The 24,666-nt window shown below is 36.1% G+C and overlaps 1 protein-coding gene across 1 annotated transcript in view; it reads left to right on the forward strand.

The window, feature by feature from the left end:
• LOC120532402 (leucyl/cystinyl aminopeptidase) overlaps nt 1-17,034 on the forward strand; it is a 102,861-nt gene extending 85,827 nt beyond the window's left edge. The window contains exons 14-18 of the mRNA XM_039758359.1: nt 3,754-3,938; nt 6,000-6,161; nt 9,258-9,398; nt 11,832-11,913; nt 12,667-17,034. Of these exons, the coding sequence (XP_039614293.1) occupies nt 3,754-3,938; nt 6,000-6,161; nt 9,258-9,398; nt 11,832-11,913; nt 12,667-12,798 (702 nt within the window). The 3' untranslated portion in view covers nt 12,799-17,034. The remainder of the gene's footprint in view (nt 1-3,753; nt 3,939-5,999; nt 6,162-9,257; nt 9,399-11,831; nt 11,914-12,666) is intronic.
• Nucleotides 17,035-24,666: the final 7,632 nt, after the last annotated feature.

Raw genomic sequence — 24,666 nt, forward strand, 5'->3', positions numbered from 1 at the left:
AAGAAAATTAATTTATACCATATTCTTCCTCTCAAGACAATGTTCTTTTAAACTTGAAAATGCATATAACGTTTTCAAACACATTTAATCAAGTTCAAGGACAATTTGCTTCAACCGTTTGTCTTTGACACTCTTGGTAACAAGGTTCTGTGCACCATAGACAGGAATTACAAATTATTAATTTCCACTCCCAACACTAATAGCATCAACAACAACATTTATTTATATAGCATATTTTCATACAATAATGTAGTTCAAAGTGCTTTACAAGATGGCAAAGAGAAAGTTACAAAAAAAGAAAAACCAATTGAGGTACGGCGATAATAGTGAAGAATAACTAACAACAAAACAAGGTAAGGTCAAATGGACGGGAGGACAGGAAAAACCAAACAAACGACTACATTAGGCTGGAGACAAAAGCAAAATATGTAGGGGATCCTAGGCCAAAAAAACGCCCAGCCCCCACTTGTTCCAAAATTAGTCTTTTTTATTTTCATGCTTCACATGATAGAATATGATGAAGTTTACTTTCATTTCATCATATCAGAAGGCTGCATGGTGCCTTGATTAGGTGGTGGCCCAGGTCGTCACTACAGAAGAACCAGAAAGACAGCAGAGAATAGTTGGGATTAGTACAGATTGTAGATCCCTGAAGAATAGGATAATTCTATACCCATATAGTCTTTTATGAAATGTAGCTGCGAAAAAATTCATGTCAAAATAATGTTTTTTTAGAAGTCTTTTAAAATGTTCTATAGTATTCACCTGGAACATTTCTATAGGTAAATTATTCAAGATATTAGGTGCATAACTGCAAAAGGCAGTCTCGCCACTTCTTTTAAGCTTGTCTCTTGGAATTATAAGCAGGCATCCAATTGAAGGTTACGACTTGAAGTGTAGTGAATTCTGAATAACACAAGTAGCCAGTGTAACGGCGCTAAAACTGGTGAGATGTGCTCAAACTTTCTTTTTCTATTTAAGGTTCTGGTTGCTGCATTCTGCACTAATTGCCACTGATTTATGTATTTCTTAGATAGTTCTTTTAGGAGTGCATTTGAGTAATCTAGTCAACTAAAAACAAAAGCTTGAATTAGTTTTTTAGTGTAAAGTTATAAGGGGTCTAACTTTTGCTATATTCCTTAAGTGAAAAAAATCCTAGTTCTCTGGTTAATATGTAATTTAAACGTTTAGGTCAGAGTTAATGATAATCTCTAAATTCTTTGCCTCCTCCTTGATTTGTAAACATAAGGGATCAAGTTTATTTCTAACTAGCCAACCCACGGCATAGCATACGCGGCATATAATTATTTATTGATGAGTGAACACTTCCTGAAAGACACAGTTGTCCAAATGGGGAGGTTTTGAGGATGCAACTGTCAGTGAATGAAAAGATGGAACTCTGGAGAGAACAACATACAATTGTCCGTGAGTGAAAACAGGTTTTGGCAGATAAAGGCATATTTTTTTTGAAAGTTTGTCCTTGTGCCTTATTAATAGTCATTGCCAATGCCAATCGAACAGGAAATTTTCTGCGTTTTAAAAGTAAAAGGCAAATTAGAATCTGATGAGGTCAGGGAAATCCGGGGAATAAGAACAGTTTGTGAGGTAGCAGATGTGATAGTCTTTCACTGCAGTACATTGCAGTGAATGCTGGTAACAGAAAGTCTAGTGCCATTACAGAGACCTTTTGCTGGCATGAGGTTCCTGAGAAGCATGATGACTGAATCAATTTTAATTTTGAGTTTATGCGGAGGCATGCTAGTGGGAGTAAGACTATTAAGAAATTCTTCGGGGAATGCAAGTTGATCTGCAGGATCCTCTTTGACGATGGAGCCAACGCTGGTGAAAGTTACTTCGTTGTTCATTAAGGTGTAGTCTTTTTTGGTTACACTTAATATAGCTCGCGTACAGAGTTGTTCCAGAGTGACAGTTGAGTAGTCGATAACGCCATATAATTGCCTTGAGAGCGATGTTGGAAGCCAGCGGAGGGTGAGAGTTGGCTCTGTTAGAGTTGGCGGTCGGGTCTTTGTGAGATGGCTGTCATGGCTCTCTGTCTTGCGTGCGGTGAAAAGTCAACGTGGCTCAGAGGTGCATGTGAACTTTTACACAGACGAAAGCGACTGAGGCTGTGTTTGGTGAGTTGTTGCGTGCGGGCACATGAGCAGGCAGTGTACATGCCTCGAGAGCGACGTGGGAGGACGGTTACAGTTGGCGTGCGTGGCTCTGTTGTGCATATCCCATGACGCGGTGGGAAGGTTAGAGTTGGCGGGCGTGGCTCTCTGTCTTGCTTGCTCTTAGTGAGTTATATTATATATATATATATATATATATATATATATATATATATGATGCCCTCAGTATATCCATGTTAGCCAATCACTAAGATACCTGTTTTTTTCCAGCAGCACTCAGGTCCTAATTGGGATCCTGTGGTGATTCATCATGTAGTAGGAGCAGCAGTGCATGCTCCCAAGCTCTCTCTCTCTCTCTCTCTCTCTCTCTCTCTCTCTCTCTCTCTCTCTCTCTCTCTCTCTCTCTCTCTCTCTCTCTCTCTCTCTCTCTCTCTCTCTCTCTCTCTCTCTCTCTCTCCCCTTTTGTTTGTGAACGTTGCTACTCATCCAATCAGAAATAATGCTAAGACATCAGGCACTATCACTAAGTAAAGCCATGTGTTGTCTGCATAGTTGTGATAGCTCACTTTGTGCTTTGAGATAATCTGACCTAATAGAATAGATCCCGCCAGGACATGCTTTCTTGTAATTAAAAGGGTATTTTCTTATTCTAATGTTGGGTTGGTACTACAGTTCCATTCAGTATCATAGAAAATACCTTTTCCTTTTTTATTTTTGCTCATCATGTTTTTCTGTGATAATAAAGGAAATTTAATTTTTTTCCCTGTTATGTTTCATTTCAGAATTTTAGGTACATTGATCATATAGACATAATCATTCTGCTTTAGTATCTTTTACTTGTTTAGTCCTACGCTAGTGCCAGTTATCAACAGTCTACAAACATTGGGAGAGGTCCTTTTGGATTATCTTCAGTTTTGTAAAACTTCACACTAGTGTTATTAAAAATTGTTAATTGTAAAATTTTGAAAGTCGTATTAATACTTGTTTTCTGTTTTTTTTGTTTAACTATGCTTACTTGTGCTTTCGATGGTGTATGCCTCACATTTCTTGTCATCCTACATTTATCTAGATTATTGTAGAAATGGAACACACTTGAAATGTATTTATTCAAAATAACGTTATATTATTTGGCCAGTACAACTCAAGGCACTTCACACCCAGATAAACAGACTTAATATCTGAGAATTTTGAGTTTTACTTAGGGGGGGGCAGGGTGGTTGTGGTAGATGGGATAGCAGGCTGCTTGTGCTGATTGACACAATCATTTGCAAAACAAAGAAGCTGATGGAGAGGTGCAAAGGAATTTAAGGTTGCCCAGGATTATGACTTTTTTGTACGCTTCAGGGATTCTATTGTTAATGTTTATAGGGAACTTGCTCTATTGTTTGTTTTTTTTTCCACAATTTAATAAAAGAAATTAGATATTTAATTTTTGGATGTTTCCCTCATACCCTCCACCCCATCAGCAATATCGAAAATGGTATTGAATATTGATAGTTTTCAAAGTATTTTATCAAAGCTGTGAATTTCAGTATAGTAACAACCATACCTCACAGGCACTCTTCACAAAATGAATAGCATTACTATTATAATTTTATCATTATTGTATTTTTTGTTATAGTTGAAGATTTTGAGTCTTTTTGGAAATCTTATTGATAAGCAAACTTGGGCTAACAATGGCTCCCTGGCAGATCACAGGCTGAGGTCCTCACTTTTGAAGATTGCTTGTACTTATCAGCATCAGTCATGTTTGGAAAAAGCAAGAAGCTTATTTTCTACCTGGAAAACATCAAGAAATAATATAAGGTAAATTCTGAAATAGGTCAATATTTCTCACATACTTTGTACTCTAACAATACTACAGCCTCACAAATTGACTATTTACTACTTAATTTTGCACGGAGGTTATTTTCCATTCAGCTGTCATACTTAATTCATCTTGCTTTGGTGAACTGAATTTCCAGAGATGTAGAGGTCTGAAGAGGTCTGTTAATTTTTTACATGTACGATGTCTCACTTAAAGGTTTTTCAATGTTATTTGTCCTAGTGTGTATATAAATACAGGGAACTCAAGTTTCTGTATTACATCTTGCCTGAAGAAGGGGTCTAAGTTGCCTGGGAAGCTTGCATATTGTAATCTTTTTAGTTTGCCAATAAAGGTGTCATTTTGCTTAACGTGTCATATAATAGCTCTTAATCACTTGGCAGGATACACATGGAGCCTAAAAAGAAAATAGTTATTTTTTTTTTATGTATGTAATGGTTATTCTGTCTACGCTTGCATTTGGAAGCTATTGAAATTTTCTCAACAAGATTAGCATTGAGATCTTTTTTTAGAATTTTAGGTTGCTTTGTTGTGTAAATTGAAGTATTCAAAATTTCATTGTTATAGAAAATTCTCTTTAAATAAAGAAGAGTTTTGAGTCATCATTACAAGTGAAACTTTCAATGAATATCCATTATTTACACTAGTGGTGGAGCCTTGCCATGTGAGTAGATGGGTTCTCCATGATAAGACTGGAATGACTTAACAGAATAGCTTCCTTTAATCAGCTAGGATCATTTAGGCATAATAGATAGAAAGCATTTCAATTACATTAATCACCACACACATTCCTTAATCATCCCCATGCCATTAAGTACCATCCAGAGGTCCCAAAAGAGTTAATTATTCAAAGATCTGTTCATAGAGTAAGACTTCTTATATGTAGAGAAAAAAATAAGAAGTTAAAAAGTTATATAATCTAATCTAGAGAAACGTCAAGCAAAATAACACCTTTTATTGGTTAACTAAAAACATTGCAATATACAAGCTTTCGAGGCAACTCAGGCCCCTTCTTCAGGCAAGATGTAATACAGAAACTGGAGTTCCCTGTGTTTATACATACACACTAGGACAAGAAATAACATTGGTAAATCTTTAAGTGAGAAATCTTAAATGTAAAAAAAATAATAGATTCCTTCAGGCTAGGGTTCATTTATAAAGCTAAATTTTAATCTGGTTTTTAAAACCAATTCTTCAGTATTTTACTGTGCTTTTCTGGACTTTACATCGTTTTTACTGGCTCCATTTTGAATTTGCTACATTTAATTGCTAATATAAAATGCTTCTTGCATTTTAAAAGTTCACTGAGTAATTATTAATTGTGTAACAGTAAATCTGACCATGTTCAAGTTCTATTTTATTCATTCAATAGTGAAATATACAGACCGACTATCCTTAATAAAAAAATAAAAAGGAAAATTTACATTTTAACTTCCAGATCATGCTGTATTTCTTCAGCTTTCATTTAAGACCAAGATCAACCTATTAGCCCCATTAGTTTACAAGTAATCATGTGACAGACATACCTACATTAGTATGTTATATATGTAGACTAATATCCAGGACATATCAGGTTATAAGCTTTTGATTAAGATGAAGATCATGGCTTTAGCCTAACTTGTTTGCAAGTAATCACGTTACCGATGGAGACACATTTTAAATTTTTATATATAAAATCTTCAATACAGTCTTATTTCATTACAATCCATCCATTTAAATGTGCTTTAATAACCCACTTATTCACAGAAACCTTGTTTCAGAAATGTCATGTAAACCCTTATTCTGGTTAGATAAACACTATTTATTGGTCTCTGAGAAACTTTGTTTGAAGACATAGATTTCATTGTTAGTATCTCGGTTATTTGATCATGTAAACCCTTAACCAAGTTACAGTTAAGGATACTATGGTCTGCACATGTCAGTTGTACTGCATGCATTAGCTTCGCACACACCTTCCACAGCCACTGATAGAAAATAGTGGAAACATCCATAAAGGCAATTTTATTTTTTTTATATTTTATGATTTTTTTCCCCCCCAATAGCTTGCCTGCTGATGTCAAGAGCACAGTATTCTTTGTCGGTGCCATGTCCGAGGAAGGCTGGAACATCTTGCTGCAGGAGTATTCAGAATCCATGTATGATGCAGAAAAACATAAAATATTGGAAGCTCTTGCAAGCACTCCAAACACTACAAAGCTAGTATGGTGGGTAATAAACTAATCCATTTTTGTTATTTGGAACTTTCATGTTTATCTCACTTTGTTCCTTTCATGTCTGTTTTTGATAGCATCAGATTTATTATGTTTGAGCACTACTTTTTACCAGAGGTTACTTACTGAGATAATAATAACAAGTTTTATTTATGTAGCGCCTTTCATACACTCAAGGGTACTTTAACACATTAACAAAACAATACAAATCACATAGAAGAAAATGAATAATACTCAATTGAACATATGTTTTTAACAGCAGTTTGAAATTAATAATATATTTTTCCTTGCGAAGGCTAAGAGAAAGCATTCTAAATTTTAGGGCCTATCACACTTAAAGCTCTGCCACCCATAGTTACTAACCTGCATTTAGGTACAGTGAGTAAGTTAGCATCCGATGATCTTAATGCACAATCAATCAATCAATCAATCAACATTTATTTATATAGCACATATTCATACAAAAAAATGTAGCTCACAAGCAGGAGTGTAAGGAAGCAGCAGCTCAGACAGATAATGAGGGGCTGAACCACGAAGGGTTTGTGTACTCTGAAATGTAGATGGAAGAGAGGTATGAAAAAGAAAAGATACAGTGTGCCTTTGAAAGTTGAAACAAGAAAGACATTGCCTTGTTGATGCAACACCTCATTAATAAAAACATATTTAGTAGACCACTTGCACTTTACATATGTAGTCTTGCATTTCCAATATGTATTTGCATTTTAAAAATTTTTTCTTTGCATTTTTCTGTGAGGTCATTAAAATTATAACTCGTAAGTGTTCAAAGAAAGAAAAGTTTACATTGTTGCTGACATGTACTATGCTGTTAGGCTAAGATGGTTATGTCTATATTGATCATGTACAGACTGTTTTTTTCTTGTTGTTATTCCCTAAACAATACAACAGCTATTTAACACTAGAATTACCAGAGCATACAAAAAAACACGTAGATCCGGCCCACGTTAAATCCGTTCGCACCTCTCTACCAGCGTCTTTTGTCCTCTAAATGTGCCGATAAAGACAAGCTACAAGCAGCTGGCTATTCCATCCCCCACCGACTTACAACGTGCATGAACTTCACCCAGCTCATGCCTTGATTGATTATCTGGGAGTGAAGTGGAGTTTTAGAGTGGAAGTAATAGGTCGTTATTTGGAACACACGCATTTCATATGTGTTTCGCTTCTATAGTAATCTGTGTAAATACATTTTTAAAACAAATGTTTTTCATACTTTAGTAGTAAATGACAAAATGTAGGCATAAACTATATAATGTATGAAGCCTGAAGTTCAAAGATCAAATAAACACTTTCACAAAAGGTTCAAGAAAAAGACAACGGCTTCCATGGCGTAGTGGTATGAAAAAAAGCTGCGTTAGCATGCGACATTGACACGCATTTTCTATGACTGCTTCCGTGGTGCATCGGTATCAGCTGCTGACTGGGAATCAAAAGGTCACGAGTTCAGTCCTGCTGCATGACTCCGGTTTAAGAAGTGAACTCATCTTATTCTTACTATTTTAGAATAAAAACGTACATTTGATTCCAGTCTATAACAGCCGGTGTAATTTATGATACTTGTAAAGGTTAGTGTTTTTTTTTTTTATATCCTCCAAACCATCCCCCATGTATTTGACACTGCCGTTTTCACACAGATGTGCTATAACAGAGGTAAACTGAAATCATGACGACAATTCTACATCGAATCAAGAATGCACTTTTGCCATCGCTGTACTTTGTATATGTACATGGGAAGCTCTGCACTTGTGACTTTACACTGTAGGAAATAAGTAAATAAATAAAGGTAAATAGGTAGCAAAGGACAGTGCATGTGCCCAAAACAATAACATTTATATGTTACTTACATAAAAGCCAGATCTAATGTTATTTACTGACATGGGCATGCTCAAAAAATATACGTGTAATGCCACGAAAAGTGCACACAGACACTTCAGTTCTCAAGCATTGGTACGAGAATGCAGTCACAAGTAGACTGCAGAGCTATAGATAGATAGATACTTTATTAATCCCAAGGAGAAATTTACATAATCCAGCAGCAGTATACTGGTATAAACAAAGACTGAAATAAAATGTGTGTTTTTATTTGTAAATAGTAAGAATAAGAGCAGTTCACTTCTCAAAACGGAGTTGTGTGGGATCGAACACGTGACCTTTTGATTCCCACTCAGCAGCTGATATCGTTGCACCACGGAGGCAGTCATAGTAAATGCGTGTCAATGTCACACGCTAATGCAGCTTTTTTTTCTGCAGTTATATTTTTAAATAAAAGCGCACTTGTTCTGTTATATTTGTACCTTTTGTGAAAGTGTTTCTTTTTATATTTGGACTTCAGGCTTCACACATTATACACTTCATGTCTACATTTTATCAATTATTACTAAAATGAAAAATGTTTCTGTTTTAACGATGTGTTTACTGTGCATAGATCGTTCTAGACACGGAACACACAGGAAATGCAAGTGTTCCAAATAACGATATAGTATTTATAAAAGGTGTCATTTTGCTTGACTTCTCACTCTATACAACTCTAAGCAACTGACATGCAGGTAAACAGACTTGAGCTGAGAAAACTGTGCGGGGTTGGGGGATGTGATAGCAGACTGCTTGCTGTTTGGTGGTTACCCACACATTTACAGGACAAAGGATGCTGACGGAGAGGTGAGAAGTGATTTATGGTGGGACGGATTTGTGAGTTTTTTCGTAGGCTCTGGTAATTCTAGTGTTAAATAGCATTTGTTTTTTTAATATAAGGAATGTAGAGATCATTTAAAGTATACAGGAGGATATGAATAGGTTATATGCAAATGTTATGCCATTTTATGTAAGGGACTTGAGCATCCATGGATTTTTGTATTCACTGGGGGGTGAGTTATACCAAGGGAAGACTGTAGTTTTGGATAATAAATCAAGGAAAAATATGTCTGCACCTTCGTCATTTTTTTTTTACTCTCTCATCATGTATTCATGTACTGATTTTTGTTTTAGTTTTTTTTCCTCTCTCTCTGTTTCATTTTACACAATACAGTATTATAATCAAGTTCTTGTAACTTGACATTACATTTCTTTTTACAGGATGATGCAGGATAGCTTAAATGGTGGAATATTTCGGCCACTTGATCTTCCTACAATTCTCAGTGCAGCCTCAAAAACCCTTTCTGGATATTTGTATGCATGGGACTTTGTGAAAGAAAAATGGGATTTGATAATTGAAAAGTAAGCAGTTTAATATTATTAGCTTTGTAAAACCATGCAAGTGTGTTCACTCAGAAAATGGCTGGTGCTCGTCCAGGGATTTTCTCTGCTTAGTGGCCTATCCTTGCTGGGATAGGCTTTAGCTCCCTGCGATCCTGCACAGAATTAAGCAGGCTTACAAAGTTGTATGGTATACGTAAAAAAACACAATGTGGCCTTGCTTTTAATTAACCAATATCTAATCTTCATATGAGTCAATAATGATACAGTAATAGTTATGTTTTACATTTTTTTTTTTAAAGTCATGTTTGCACACAATTATTTGCCTTCACTTTGGCAAATAGACAAGAAGAAAAAACAACAAAATGAAAGTAAAAAAAAAAAGTATTTGAAGAAATATTACTGAAAATATGAATGAAATAAATCTCCTGTGTGTTTTTAAAGAAGAAATAAATTGCATGCTCTGAGTTTAAAGATTTTAAAATAGAAGTCAAATTGTAGACTTTGTTAGTCAGTCAGTCATTCTCCAACCCGGGGCGTCTGCTGGAGCCAATTCCAGCCAGCACAGGGTGCAAGACAGGAACAAACCCCCGGGCAGGGCACCAGCCCACCGAGGGGCACACACACACCCACACACCAAGCACACACTAGAGACAATTTAGGATCACCAGTGCACCTAACCTGCACAGTCTTTGGACTGTGGGAGGAAACCAGAGCACCCAGAGGAAACCCACGCAGACATGGGGAGAACATGCAAACTCCACGCAGGGAGGACCCGGGAAACGAACCCAGGACTCCTTACTGCGAGGCAGCAGCACTACCACTGCGCCACTGTGCCACCCTTTAGACTTGGTAGTTTGATCATATTTATACTTGCAGTACTGTGCCAAAGTCGTAGAAGTGGTAGTGTCTGAATGCTGAATGGCACAGGCAAAGCATGCTCTTTTTTGTGTTGTTTAAAATGAATTAATTTGCCTTAGACACTATTGCAATTTTCTCATGTTGCATTTGTAAGCTGCACTCCGATCACTAAGCCTACAGAATCTGCACGCAGTCTTCTTAGTAACTCTTCAGGTTTTGGTAATATTCTATATGTCATGGAGATGCCATGCAGTAGCTAGTGTTGCAATTATTATTACTATTATTTAATAGTAATTATTAAACTACATTCATAAATTGAAATGGAGGTGTACAATTTTGAGTTATTTTGGTATCATTCTGTGACATCTGTTCATTAATTCATGAATTTTTGTTAAGTAGATGTAAGGAGTAAAAAATAGTTCCTTACGAAACAAATTTTAATCTTCTGATCTTACAAAATAAGATTTAGATTTTCAGTAGATAGTATTCATAATAGATATGATACATGACAATACTTTGAATGAAATATTGTTAATGTTAACTTCTACTTAGTGTAAGTTTTGTCCCTGTGTCATCATCTCTTGTTTAATGTGCCTTGATATGTATGCATCTCCGGGCATCTGGAACCTGTAACGTGTCTATATATACTTTAATTGATTAGCTGTATTTCTGTTATTTGTGCTTGCTTTTGACTTTTAGCATTTGTAAGAGTTCTGTTGAGTTATTTGAAGAGGAAGTTTGGAATGGAAGCCAGTTGTTTTATTGAGCAACTCCATGGATTAATTGAGAAAGGCTTATGTAAAATCTAGAAAAAAAATATTTTGCTTTATTTTTGTTTTCAGCAGATCTGTTAAATTTGAAGTAATTCTATAGTTGATCAATGTGGATTGTTTTCTGAATTTGTTAAATCTGTAATAACTTTGCTTAACTCTTGTTTAGTAGGGGATCTATTAATCTGTTACTTTATTAATACATAATACAAGTAGCATATACTACATTTAATTGATCTCAGCCTTGCAGCAGCAGGTTAGATTAATTCGCAACTCTAAATTGGTCAATGTAGGAGTGAGTGAGGGTGTGGGCAGAAATGGGAGCAGTGTTGAACTGGCACCCCATCCAGGGCTGGTTTCTACCTAGCCTTTTACAGAGTGCTACCTGACAGGTTGTGGCCAATACCTCCTTGAAGCACTTCTTAAAATGTAAAATTTGAAGAAAAAAAATAGTCGGGCACGTCAAATCTGAATTGTAAAAAAAAAAAAAAAAAAGATGTCTGATTGTTATATTTATTGTATGTTTTGTACAGCATATAACTTAAAAATAGACTACGTCTTTTATGTTGAACACAACCATCTTAAAAAACCCAATTAATTATAATCTAAAGAGTGATATTATTGTAAGTTAAAAACACTTCACTTTATTCCAAAATATTGTTTTAACTCAATATGGAGTTTGTTGGTAAAAATTTATGTTATAATGTCATATGTATTGCACTATCACACTGAAATTTTTTTTATATAATAACGCTTTGCGTGAAGGTACTATATCAATAAAAGTGAACATGAGATATCAACACAAATCCTCACTTGTTTCTAGATTTCATCTTGGCTCCTTTACTGTACAAGATATTGTGACACAAACAACATGTGAGTTTTCAACAAAAGCCCACCTGCTTGAGGTAAGTGGCTGCAGGGTTTATATATCAACAAATAAAAACTGTCCATTTGTATATGTCCATTTTGTATTATAAATGGCAGTTTAACTTATTATATGTGGCTCCTTTGTCCAGCTTTCCATTTCATCGTTTACCCCGGACATAAATGAAATGTTTTTGACAATGCTATTTAATTTTTTTGGCATGTGTAAAATAAAATACTACCAGGTGTCTGTTAAGCAGGATTATACATTTTGCCAAAACCTTTTAAAGTAGTAGATCTTTTTAAACATGGTAAGGGGGCTTTTTGTATTATTAAACAACATTATTTATGAGTGAAAAATTAAATTCCGTCATAACTCAAGTTCTACTGGAGATCAGCTTTCCTTTAGAATTAAGCATACCAATTCTGCTACAGTTCATTATGTTTGACTATGATCTTTGTATATGGTTTTTTAATCTCTCTGTAAAATATTGTCAGTATTTTTAATCAGGATGGTAATTCACCTTTTTTTCTCACTACAATCCCTATTAGAACATGCTTAGGTGATTGTACAGTAATTTCCAGTTTTGATGCATGTTGCACTAATGCTGTTTGGTTAGTAATGATGTGATTCAATTAACAGATAATACTTAAAAAAGTGTGCCCTTCCTTTAAGCTGTTAAACTGAAAGAAAATAACAGATGCAAAAGTCTATACTCAAACATGTATAAACCAATGCAAAATATAAAGTATTCATACTTTGTTACTTTTTTTTCACCTTTTGATTGTTGCAGGTTGAAACATTTTTTTCATCTCAAAAAGATAAGGGCTCCCAGTTAAGGAGTGTCCAAGAAGCAGTTGAAATAATAAAACTCAACATTCAGTGGATGGATATGAATCTGAAAGCTCTGTCTGACTGGCTTTAGCTCTCAATGTTGTGGTTAGCAGTTTATCTTGCTTATATTGTAACACCCTAACATTTATGTTCTGGTTCCAAAATCCATTCACTGCAAAGATGGTTTTTTGCACTAATAGGAGCTAGCTCAGGGCCACTCCATTGTGTCATTTGTTTAGAACTTTATTTGCATTGTTAATTTGGTGTACTTTATGCTGTAGACCAAAACAGAAATAAAAAAAGTATATATAGATATATTAAGGAAGAGCTGATTGAAAAAAAAAATAAAAAAAACTGCAGTCTTGCTTGCATGTCATATATAATTTTGAAAATTCAGACTTTACAAGTATGATTAAGAGATCATTCACTCTGATGCATTAACATGTGTCAATATACTTGTATTTATTGAGCTTAGCTATATGCGCTTGGGGGTGGGGGGTATTTACATTCATATAGACATTTAGATATATATCTAAATTCTAGACAACTGAATATGTTTATGGTTAAAAAAAAATGTTTAGACAAAAAAATGTTAGCTTAAAACATTTGTGTTTGCTTATTTTATGTGATTTTTATGTATAGAGGACCTTACTTTTTTGAGGTTGATTTAATAATATCTACAAAAGGGAAAAATAATCTTTTTGATAAACAGATAATTTGTTTATTATTCAACAAAACACCCATTGTTTAGTTTCAGTAATTTGGAACCACCGCACTTACTAAACAATATATTCTATAGTTTCTGAAATTGCTTAAATTCTGATTGAATTAATGTTTATTCATCAATACAGGATAAATTATGAATGCAAATTTATTTAACTTATTCCTAATTCCATGACCATTTATGAGTGTTCAATTTACATAATATTTAACAACCTCTTGTTTTCTTAAGCCAAAGATTTTATAAGTTACCACATTTATAAACTGTACAGCTCTGCTTTCTGTCATAAGGAATCAACATCAGATTGGGATTTATTTATTTAAAGAGAACAGTGTTCAGTGAAAATTTAATGGTGGAGTTTGTGTATAATACATTTTTTTTTCCTTTCCTTTTTTTGGCTTATCCTAGAGAATGTTTCTGTAACATTAGTGCTTATTTTATACACTCTGATTTATTTTTGTCCTAAGAAATATTTTTAGCTGTCAGAATAATAGTTAATTAAATATTTAGAATTTCTTTTTATATTACACATCATCAGTTTGCAATTATATTTTTCGTAAAACTTTATATTAATCAAAAGTGAATTTTTAGAATTATGAATGTTGTGTTTCTTCAAAAATTTACAGCAAAATCTTTGATTGTATTTATCAACACTTTTGCCAAGTGAAAATTAATTATTTTTTTGACAAAAGTGATTAGTTAGACACATAAACATTAAAATTGAGATTGTTACCAGTAGGGGGAGTACTGATGCTGTATTATGGGTGCTTAATAAAAAGTGACCCTGCCTATAAGTTTTCTAATTTTTAGTAGTGTGCCTGAGACAGTTTTTAAATTCTCTTATGCAAATATTATATTTTAGAAGTAAGCTTGGCTTTCAGTTTTTTTTATTAAGTCTTTTACTCCCATTTTTATTGTGCAGTACTTTGAATGTTCTAATTTTAGCACACAAACCATTATTCTTCTACTACTCAAATAGTTTTTTGCTAAATTTTGCATCTGGTCAAGCCTGTAATAGTAATTTGAACTTTATATTGAGTTGTTTAGGTTTTTATTTTAAAGTTCATGGTTTTTTTTATTCTTCCCAGCATTAAGTGTTTATATTATTTATGGTAACTCTCCTTTTTTTTAATTCATTGAAGTCATTACCAAATCTCAAAAAGAAAACAAATTGTATACTTAATTTTGTTTTAATTTTGATAGCCTCATATTTACAATAGAAACAGTAGTAACACTTAAGTAAATCATAAGTGTACTGTATATCCATACATTTTCTCAACATGCTTAATGTAGTTCTGGATTGAGGGGAGCTGGAGTTTATCATGGTAGAAATTGGCACCAGAAAGGAAACAAACTGGTCAGTGCACTGGCCAGTTGTAAAGTGTGCTTATGAGACACCAGTACTGACTTTTCAGGTTTGTAAGGAGTCTAATAAAGCTTAATTTTAACTGTACTATAGCAGTGCTAAGGATACATTTGGCGTTTTTCAAGTCAAGGCTATTTCTTCTCAATCAAGTTATTTATTAATTTGAAACATGAAATTTTGTTCTAAAGTGATTTGTGTTTTGTTTAAATACATTTTTAAAAGGTACATAGCCTGAACTTGAGCTTAGAGGTGAATGGTATCAGGGTAAAACTGAAGTTTCAGATTTTCATTTGGCAAATTAATATATACCATGACTGTGAAGTCAAAGAAAAGTACCAAACTTATTCTTTAGAGTGTTGTAAATGTTCAGATTAAGTGAAGTAATAGTGTGTTTCCATTGCTGACAGAAAAGAGAGTACTAAAAAGTATATTTATCATCTTGTATAAAACCACTCTGTTCAGAAAGATTTTTCATGTGACAAATATTTAAATATTATGTGAATGGCCTTATTGTGTATTCTTTTAGTTACAGACCTTTAGGTATCTAACTTTGTTAGCTTGCAGACAATCTTAATAGTTTAAGTTAGCGGCTAAGGAAACAATCTGCAGGCACCACATTAAAGAGTAAACCTGTTTTATTACATAATGACCTGCAGTGCTGTGAAAATCTGGGACTGATTCTTGCCTTAGATCTAATCTTCCTGAAGTTTTCTCAGATCTTTATTTAACTAAGAACATGAAAGGATTGAGTAGTTGGATGGTAATTATTAATAATATTAATTTAACAATATGTGAAGATGTAGTAGTAGTAGCTACTTACAAAACCTTTTGTATTTAGCAATGCACAGTACAGTTAATAATCTGTTTTAAATAAGCAAGGTATATTGCATTTTAGCAGCCCTTTACTAGTTGTATTACCAAGTGAACCATCAAAGAAGCAAAACAAAGGACATGCATCTGTGACAACTGCCAATAGTGAAATGGGATTGGAAAAACAAAACTATAACAAATTAGATTTATGATTGTTTCCATTTATTTTATTTGGGATAAAAGATACGTGAGCTGTATGTTAATGTTTGTGTTTTTATAAGTATTAATTTATCTTTTTCTTTAGCTTGGTTAAAATATTTGTTTCTTTTTTTAACACTGTAGATAAGAGTTGTGCACAATATTATTCTTCATTTATTTTGTGGGTGTGCTTTTGCCCTCCCACTTATATCTCAGGTTCTAAATAAGATTTGTTTTATGTCTGCATAACATTTGCAGTGTAAACTTAGTGGTAAGCAAAAATCACTAAATGTGTGTGTGTATATATGTATATGTTTATAAATATATATAGACACACATTATATAATGTTAATATATGCATGTACAATTTTATATAGTATTTATATGTTTTATAATGTTGTTAGCTTAGCAGGAATTTGCCATCCTAGAGACAGAAAGACACGGTTTATTGAGAAATCATCATTTAGAGGCTGTGTATCTGTCTGGCAGAAGAAGAAAAAGTTTGAATCAGGACATTTTACTTATTATTAAAACATTACCTTGGCTTGGATAATAATTTGGAATGTAAGTTTCTGGTCAGGTTAATTATATATTTGTAAAAGCAAACTTAGCAAATGCCTTATTTTTGTCATTTAAGAGAGACTGAAAAAGTCAAATTAGTTAGTTATGGTTTTAAAGTGGCTTCCAGCATAACAAAATGCACGGTTAAAGCCCTCATTTCAAAGTGTGTCTGCCTTATATAGGGCCATTGCTTTTTATTTTTTGTTGTGTTTTTATTTCATTTTATATTTTAATCAATTCTGGATTTTTTTTTTCTTGTGGGTTAAGGTATTGTTACATAGCATTTTGAAGCCTAAGCTGGCAATCATGGCATAGTAAGCACAAAAGAATTAATGAGTTGTATTTATATATACATAAATATATTTTATTTGTTGAAATGTAAAATTTGAAGCTTTTTGAAATGTTAATGGAAAATAATTTGAATGATAATTGTATGACAGGTGAATTGCAATATGTGGAAAATGATAATATGGCTTGTATTTTTGCTCAGGCTTGTAGTTCTGAGATTTGAAATGATTTACTTCCAGGAGAAGGTTGCTTGTTTATTAGTTTGTTTGTTTCTTATAAACTCTTTATGTCCTAAGCTTACAGTAGCACTGAAATGCAGGCATGCAATGCAGAAACACTGTGCAATTTTGTGATAGCAAATAAATATTTCCCTAGAATTTCCAGACTTATGAGTGATTTGTCCCTCTTTCATTTGGAGTACTGTACTGGGTGGGATGGTTGTCGTTTTTGGTTTTCCCAGTTTGCCACTGTGTGTACTTTTTTATGTACTGATGTCATATCTGAGGATTCGTACTTCCAGAAGAGGTTTGCTATGACCTTGACTGGAACAACTGTACTCCAAAAATAGATGGATACTAATATTAATGAATTGCTGATGGGTTCTTTTTTCTTTGCTAACTTCATGTTCATTTGTAACTAACTGCAATTGTATCATTCAAAATTTGAACGCTTCTGTGGTACCATTTTGATTTGCCTATATAGTCGATATGTCAATTTCTAAATGAATTTAATCAAGGTTAGTTTAATATCTTTACAAGAAGATCACTCAGGGGTTCTATTATTTGCTTTTAGTCATTTAGTCCGTAGTTGTGATTTAATAGGCCAACTTCTACAGTAAAATGGTTGTAAATGATCATTGATTTTCTTGGAGGTCCTGGAAATTAACAAAACATTACAACTACTTTCTGATAGTTTACTGTAGCTCTAAAAGTAATCATTTTATAAGTAATTAGAATGTGTTGCATACAATTTCAGTTTTACTGGCAGTTATAGAAACCAGTTTCTCTATGTAGTCCGTAGCTTACAGTAGCTGCCATATTAACAGTACATGTGGTGCTCTGACGTGACCTAGGAGAAGCGCCAATGATGTTTGTGATTAAAAAGAATTTAAATTCTTTGCCAGCATGTTGATGTTTACAGATAAACAACTAAAATGTTCTGTCACGAAGGAGTCAGGCTGGCACATGGTATAGGAAGTGGTTTGTGTAATTAACAAAATACCATTCTAAAATTACCACGAAGAACCAAGTGACTTTTTGGCCTGGTTTTACAAAAAGTTTAATTTTTTGGTATCTGTGTAAACTGTGTGATAGAAGCCTGGACCCAGACAGACACTGAGACAGCCAGAAGTCCAAAACACACACACTTTTATTTTCTTCTTTTCCTACAGCACCACACAATGCTATGAACAGCTATAATTAACTCACAATTCTTTCTTTTCTTCTCTTTTCCTTCTTCTCTGCCGCCCTCACTCCTCCACTCGCAAGCTCCATCCTCTGCCTCCCGACTACGGCTCTCCAAATGGAGTGAGGCGGCCCCCTTTTTATGTTGCACCCAGTTGTGCTCCAGGTGCGCCCTTATGAACTTCCTGCAGCACTTCCAGGTGTGGTGGAAGGGCTGCCATCCAGGGCTCTGGGATCATCCTGGCGGTGATGTAATCCAGGCTGGCTGCCCTCTTGTGCCCTGGGGAAGATATTGCTCCTGTCTCAGTCCTTCCTTTCTCCAGGCATCCCAGTTGGTCAAGGTCCCGGTCGTCTGCCACAACTGGAAATGTGTTTTAGTATCCTCTGTTACCAGCAGCTTTTTCTGAGCTTAACTTCATTTTCTTTTCTTGCTGTATTACAAACGTATAGTCGCAAGAAAGTATATGAATCTTTTGTGATTAGCTGTCTCTTGCATTAATTAGTCAAAAATGTGTTTATGATAATACACAAACAATTAAAATCTGCCATGGCTTTATTGAACACAGCAGTCAAACATTCACAGTGTCCTGTGGCAAAAGTAAGTGAACCCTGAATTAAATCCTATTGCGCTCGACCAGTTATTAAACAGGTGCTTCTGGTAGCTGCAGATCAGCCCTGCACAATGTTCAGGAGGAATTTTGGACCATCCTTTATTACAAGACTCCTTTACCTCAGGCATATTCTTAAGATGTCTGGTGCTAACAGGTCTCCTGAGGTTATTCCACAGCATCTCTGTTGGATTAGTGTCTGCGCTTTAACTGGACCACTCCAAAAATGGGATTTTCTTAGTTTGGAAGTCATTCTGTAGTAGATTTACTTCAACATTTAATTTCGTTGTCCAGTTTTATCACCCAGCTTCTACAGATATTTAGCTGGTGGTTAGCCACTCTGACGTTATCTTGTAGGATATTTCGATAAAGTTAGATATTCATTTGGTGTCCAAGCCCTGAGTGAGCAAAACAGCCCCAATTGATGACGCTCCTTCCACACTGGGATGATGTTTTCATGTTGGTATGAGGTGCCCTTTATACGCTATACATACTTCTGCACATTCTGCTGGAAAAAAATTCAACCTCAGCTTTATTCATTCACAAAACCTTTTTTCTAGTGCTGTTGTGGAGTATCAAGATGTTCTTTGGCAAACTCCAGACATACAGTGATGTTTTTTCTTTCTGGAGAAAAGTGGCCCCCTCCTTGGTGTTCTGCTATGGACACATTGTCTGATCACTATTTTGCGTATGGTAGATTCATGAACTGAGATGTTAACCTGTTCTTGTAATTCTTTCAAGCCTTTAGCTGTTACTCTAGGGTTCTTTTTTACCTTCCTGAACATTTTATGTTGTGCCTTTTGAGTCATAGTGACTGGGTGCCCACTTCTAGGATTGATCCCTATTTATATAGAGAATTTCTAACAGTGATGGATATCTAAACTCTTTTTAATTACATTGTAACTTTTTCTAGTTTTACGCAAATCAACAATTCTTTATCATAAATCTTCCATGATCTTTGTTTTTTTTAAATAAAGGCATGCTTCACATCAGCAGCTTCTTGTGAACAGTTAATTCAATTGTCTGCCTTATTGGTCAAAGTCTCACTAAATCACACCTTCAGACTCAGTTCATTGGTTGCCAGCTCCTGACTCCAATTGGCTTTTGTTGATGTCGTTAGCCTTGGGATTGTTAAAGAACAGTACAATGAACAAATTATTATTAATGAAAATAAAATGTGCTTGTTCATTACCATAATCTAGATGAAAATCGGACCATATTTTATTTTTTGTATAAATGTGGTTATTTCTACATAGTACACATGCACTTTTCTTGCCACTGTAGATCATCATTGCGCACATATTGTAGTGTATCTCACTCTGATACACTCTTTCAGATGCAGTAGTCAAACCTTCACATTGTTACTTGTATACTAAGGTTCTGCTCAGGTTGGGGAGCATGCACTGGTACAACGCGTTGACGCATTCACCACACAACCAAATAGCTCAGGATACTGGTTGGCACCTTCCCAGGCAGACACCCTCCAGAAATGTCCATCTCTCTGCTGCAGCCAGGTGTTACATGGGTGACCCCTTGGCCTGGTTCATCCACTCTGGTCCTCAACAATGAAGATCCTGTGAGGCAGATCACCCTCAGGGAATCGCGCCACATGGCCGTAGTGCTGTAACTGATGCTCCCTCACAATGCAGGTAATGTGCCTCATTCGAGACTCCATGAGCAGCCATTCATGTGACACAAAGTCAAACCAGCGGTACACAAGGATTCTCCAAAGAGACACAGTACCAAAGGAGTCCAGTCTTCGTCTTGGGTCACTGGATAGCGTCCATGTCTCGCAACCATATAGCAAGACTTGGACCTTCATCCTTTTGCAGATATATCGGGAGCACCACAAACCCCTGTCCAGCGACCTCGTGACCCCCCCACACTCTCGCAATCTGTCTACTGACTTCATAGGAAGAGTCACCAGAGACATGAATGTCACTGCTGAGGTAAGTAAACCTCTTGACAAGGTCAACACTCTCTCCGCAAACAGACACACTGCTGATGGCAATGCCCAAGAGGTCTTTAAAGGCCTTGTATTCTAAATGTGTTGCATATTAATGGTTATTTTTTTCTGAGATTCTTCCAGAACCAGGGAAAAGCCACATGGTCAGTGCTTAACATTATGTCATAATGAATGGATGCAAGTGTGTTGTGAACAAAATTCTCCTATTAGAAAACCTTTTACCAATAAATATCAGCACGGATGTCTAGAGAAATGTACAAGTATTTACAGTGCATCCCGAAAGTATTCACAGCACATCACTTTTTCCACATTTTCTTATGTTACAGCCTTATTCCAAAATGGATTCAATTCATTTTTTTCCTTCCGAATTCTACACACAACACCCCATAATGACAATTTCTCATTTTTTTTTTTTAATAAATTTGCAAAAACCTCAAGTAAACTTTTTTCACGTTGTCTGACAGTTGAGTTTGGTCATTCTAAGATTTTACTGATGGCTCAAATGGTTTTATTGTTGTTTCTCAGCCTCACAATGGCTTCTTTGACATTCGTCGGCACAGCTCTCATCCTCATGTTGAAAAATGGCAACCACAGACTCCAAAGGGTAGAAGTCAGCCAAAGTATCTTGTGAAGCCAAGAAAACCACCTGGGATTCTATTTCTCCTAAACATTATGGTGCACTGAAAATGTGCACTTTAATCACAAGTCTAAATTGTCTGATTTGTAATTTTATACTGTGGAGCAGAAGGTTAAATCAAGGAAAAAATAGTTTTGTCCTAAACGTTCTGGATGACACTGTGCATTCATTAACCAATAATGACAAAGTGAAAACCTTTCCAGAAAAGTTTGCAAATGTATTAATAACCAAAACTGAAATCTCTCATTCATAGAAATATTCAGACCCTTTTCTCTGGCACTCTATATTGTGTTCAGGTGGATTCAGGTGAACTTCATTGGAGTCCTCCTGAAGCAAAATGACTGATCAGACATCATTTAGAAAGGCACACGTGTAGAAGGTCCATAATTCACAGTGTATATGACAACTAAAATCAAGCCATGAAGTCGCAAGAAATGCTTTGTAGATGTCCACAATATAACTGTGGTGTGGTACAAATTAGGGCAATGGGATAAAGCCATTTTTTAATATTTGAGTGTTCATCAGTGTATAGTAGCCTTAATAATTGTGAGATGGAGGAAGTTTGGAACTACCAGGACTCTTCCTAGAGTTGGCCAGCTGGCCAAGCTGAGTAACTGGACAAGAAGGGCCTTGGTTAGGGAGATGATTTAGAACCTGATGGTTGCTCTAACAGAGCTTCACAAGTCCATCAATAAGGAGTTTATGGTATAGCTAAATTGAAACCACTCGAGCCAAAGGAATATGACCGTTTGAAGGACTTTGGAGACCACAAGAAAGGAAGTACGAAAAGAGGCAATCAAATTCAGTCCTGTTACAACTAACTGCATAGTGGGGAATGGGGAACAAAATGACTGTACTAGATGAACAGGTATGAGGTGGATTCAAGCTAAAGTTAGAAAATGAAATTTATTTGAAAATGGAACAAACCTCCACAAAACAGATAATGTCATTTCTTAACGCCGTCTCCACCCTTCTCAATGAACTTGCGCTAACTGCGTAGCAGTGCCAGGATTCTAGCAGAATGAAAGGTTTTTATCTTGTCCTCGCCATCACTCATGCACTGCTTTCTTCACATCGTCATCTGTCTTGAATCGATGACCACCCAGATGTTTTTTAGTGGTCCAAAAAAAAGGTAGAAATCACACCAGGGTGCCAAATCTGGTGAATAAGGAGGATATCGCTATACCTCAAACTTCAGTTTCTCCAGACAAGCCTTGGGTGTTCTTAGCAGTGTGTGTTTCATTGTCTGTCAGCAAAAGGACTCCTTGAGACAGAAGTCCCCACTGCTTGGAGCAAATAGCAGGCTTCTCATTGGTCTCCAGCAAGTCACAGTAACTTGCACCAGTGATTGTAGTACCCCTTGGCATGTTGTGATTGTCAATAAATCGGGTGCATCAGTGGACAAGACAAAACCTTTTATTCTGCTGGCACTTCCAGGCAGGTGGCACAAGTGCAGTGAGAAGGGTGGAGACGACATTGAGAACTGACATTGTCAGTTTTGTTAAGGTTCGTTCCATTTTCTAACTTTTAGCTGGAAAGATTTTGTACATCTAGGAAGAAAGAACTGATTAGTGCTAAGGAGACATTCTACAGTGCATCTGGAAAGTATTCACAGTGTATCACTTTTTCCACATTTTGTTATGTTACAGCCTTATTCCAAAATGGATTAAATTCATTTTTTCCCTCACAATTCTACACACAACACCCCATAATGACAACGTGAAAAAAGTTTACTTGAGGTTTTTGCAAATTTATTAAAAATAAAAAAACTGAGAAATCACATGTACAGAAGTTTTCACAGCCTTTGCTCAATACTTTGTCGATGCACCTTTAACAGTAATTACAGCCTCAAGTCTTTTTGAATGTGATGCCACAAGCTTGGCACACCTATCCTTGGCCAATTTCACCCATTCCTCTTTGCAGGCACCTCTCAAGCTCCAGCAGGTTGGATGTGAAGCGTCAGTGCACAGCCATTTTAAGATCTCTCCAGAGATGTTCAATCGGATTCAAGTCTGGGCTCTGGCTGGGCCACTTGGAGACATTCACAGAGTTGTCCTGAAGCCACTCCTTTGATATCTTGGCTGTGTGCTTAGGGTCGTTGTCCTGCTGAAAGATGAACCGCCGCCCCAGTCTGAGGTCAAGAGCTCTGGAGCAGGTTTTCATCCAGGATGTCTCTGTACATTGCTGCAGTCATCTTTCCCTTTATCCTGACTAGTCTCCCAGTTCCTGCCACTGAAGAACATCCCCACAGCATGATGCTGCCACCACCATGCTTCACTGTAGGGATGGTATTGGCCTGGTGATGAGCGGTGCCTGGCTTCCTCCAAACATGAGCCACACCAAAGCGTTCAATCTTTGTCTCATCAGACCAGAGAAATTTGTTTTTCATGGTCTGAGCGTCCTTCAGGTGCCTTTTGGCAAACTCCAGGTGGGCTGCCATGTGCCTTTTACTAAGGAGTGGCTTCCATCTGGCCACTCTATCATACAGGCCTGATTGGTGAATTGCTGCAGAGATGGTTGTCCTTCTGGAAGGTTCTCCTCACTCCAAAGAGGACCTCTGGAGCTCCAACAGAGTGACCATCGGGTTCTTGGTCACCTCCCTGACTAAGGCCCTTCTCCCCCAATCACTCAGTTTAGATGGCTGGCCAGCTCTAGAAAGAGTCTTGGTGGTTTCGAACTTCTTCCACTTACGGATGATGGAGGCCACTGTGCTCATTGGGACCTTCAAAGCAGCAGAATTTTTTCTGTAACCTTCCCCAGATTTGTGCCTTGAGACAATCCTGTCTCGGAGGTCTACAGACAATTCCTTTGACATCATGCTTGGTTTGTGCTCTGACATGAACTGTCAACTGTGGGCCCTTATATAGACAGGTGTGTGTCTTTCCCACTCATGTCCAATCAACTGAATTTACCACAGGTGCACTCAATTAAGCTGCAGAAACATCTCAAGGATGATCAGGGGAAACAGGATGCACCTGAGCTCAATTTGGAGTTTCATGGCAAAGGCTGTGAATACTTATGTACTGTATACTAGGAGCTGTACTAGCCTTGTTAAGATTTGTGTAAAGAGACTTTGAAATCATAAGAAGGCCAGCATCAGGAGATCTCATCTGTCAAACATGTTTATCTTGACCCTATAAACAGCATAGACCACCACTCTGGATTGCTTAAAATAAGCACCTTTATAGTGAGTAGCACAATACTGAAAACGTGTTGCTATCTGATAACAGTGCATGAGGAAAACGATTCTCAGGTTTGATGAGACAAAAAAAAAGTGAATCCATTGGGCAGAACTTCAAGCGCTATGCCTGGCGAAGACTGGTCACTGCTCATCATCGGCACAGTACCATCCCTACAGTGAACCACCATGGTGGTGGTGGCATCATGCTATGAGGTACTTC

This window comes from Polypterus senegalus, chromosome 7 (assembly GCF_016835505.1).
Source record: "Polypterus senegalus isolate Bchr_013 chromosome 7, ASM1683550v1, whole genome shotgun sequence".
NCBI classification, from domain to species: domain Eukaryota; kingdom Metazoa; phylum Chordata; class Cladistia; order Polypteriformes; family Polypteridae; genus Polypterus; species Polypterus senegalus.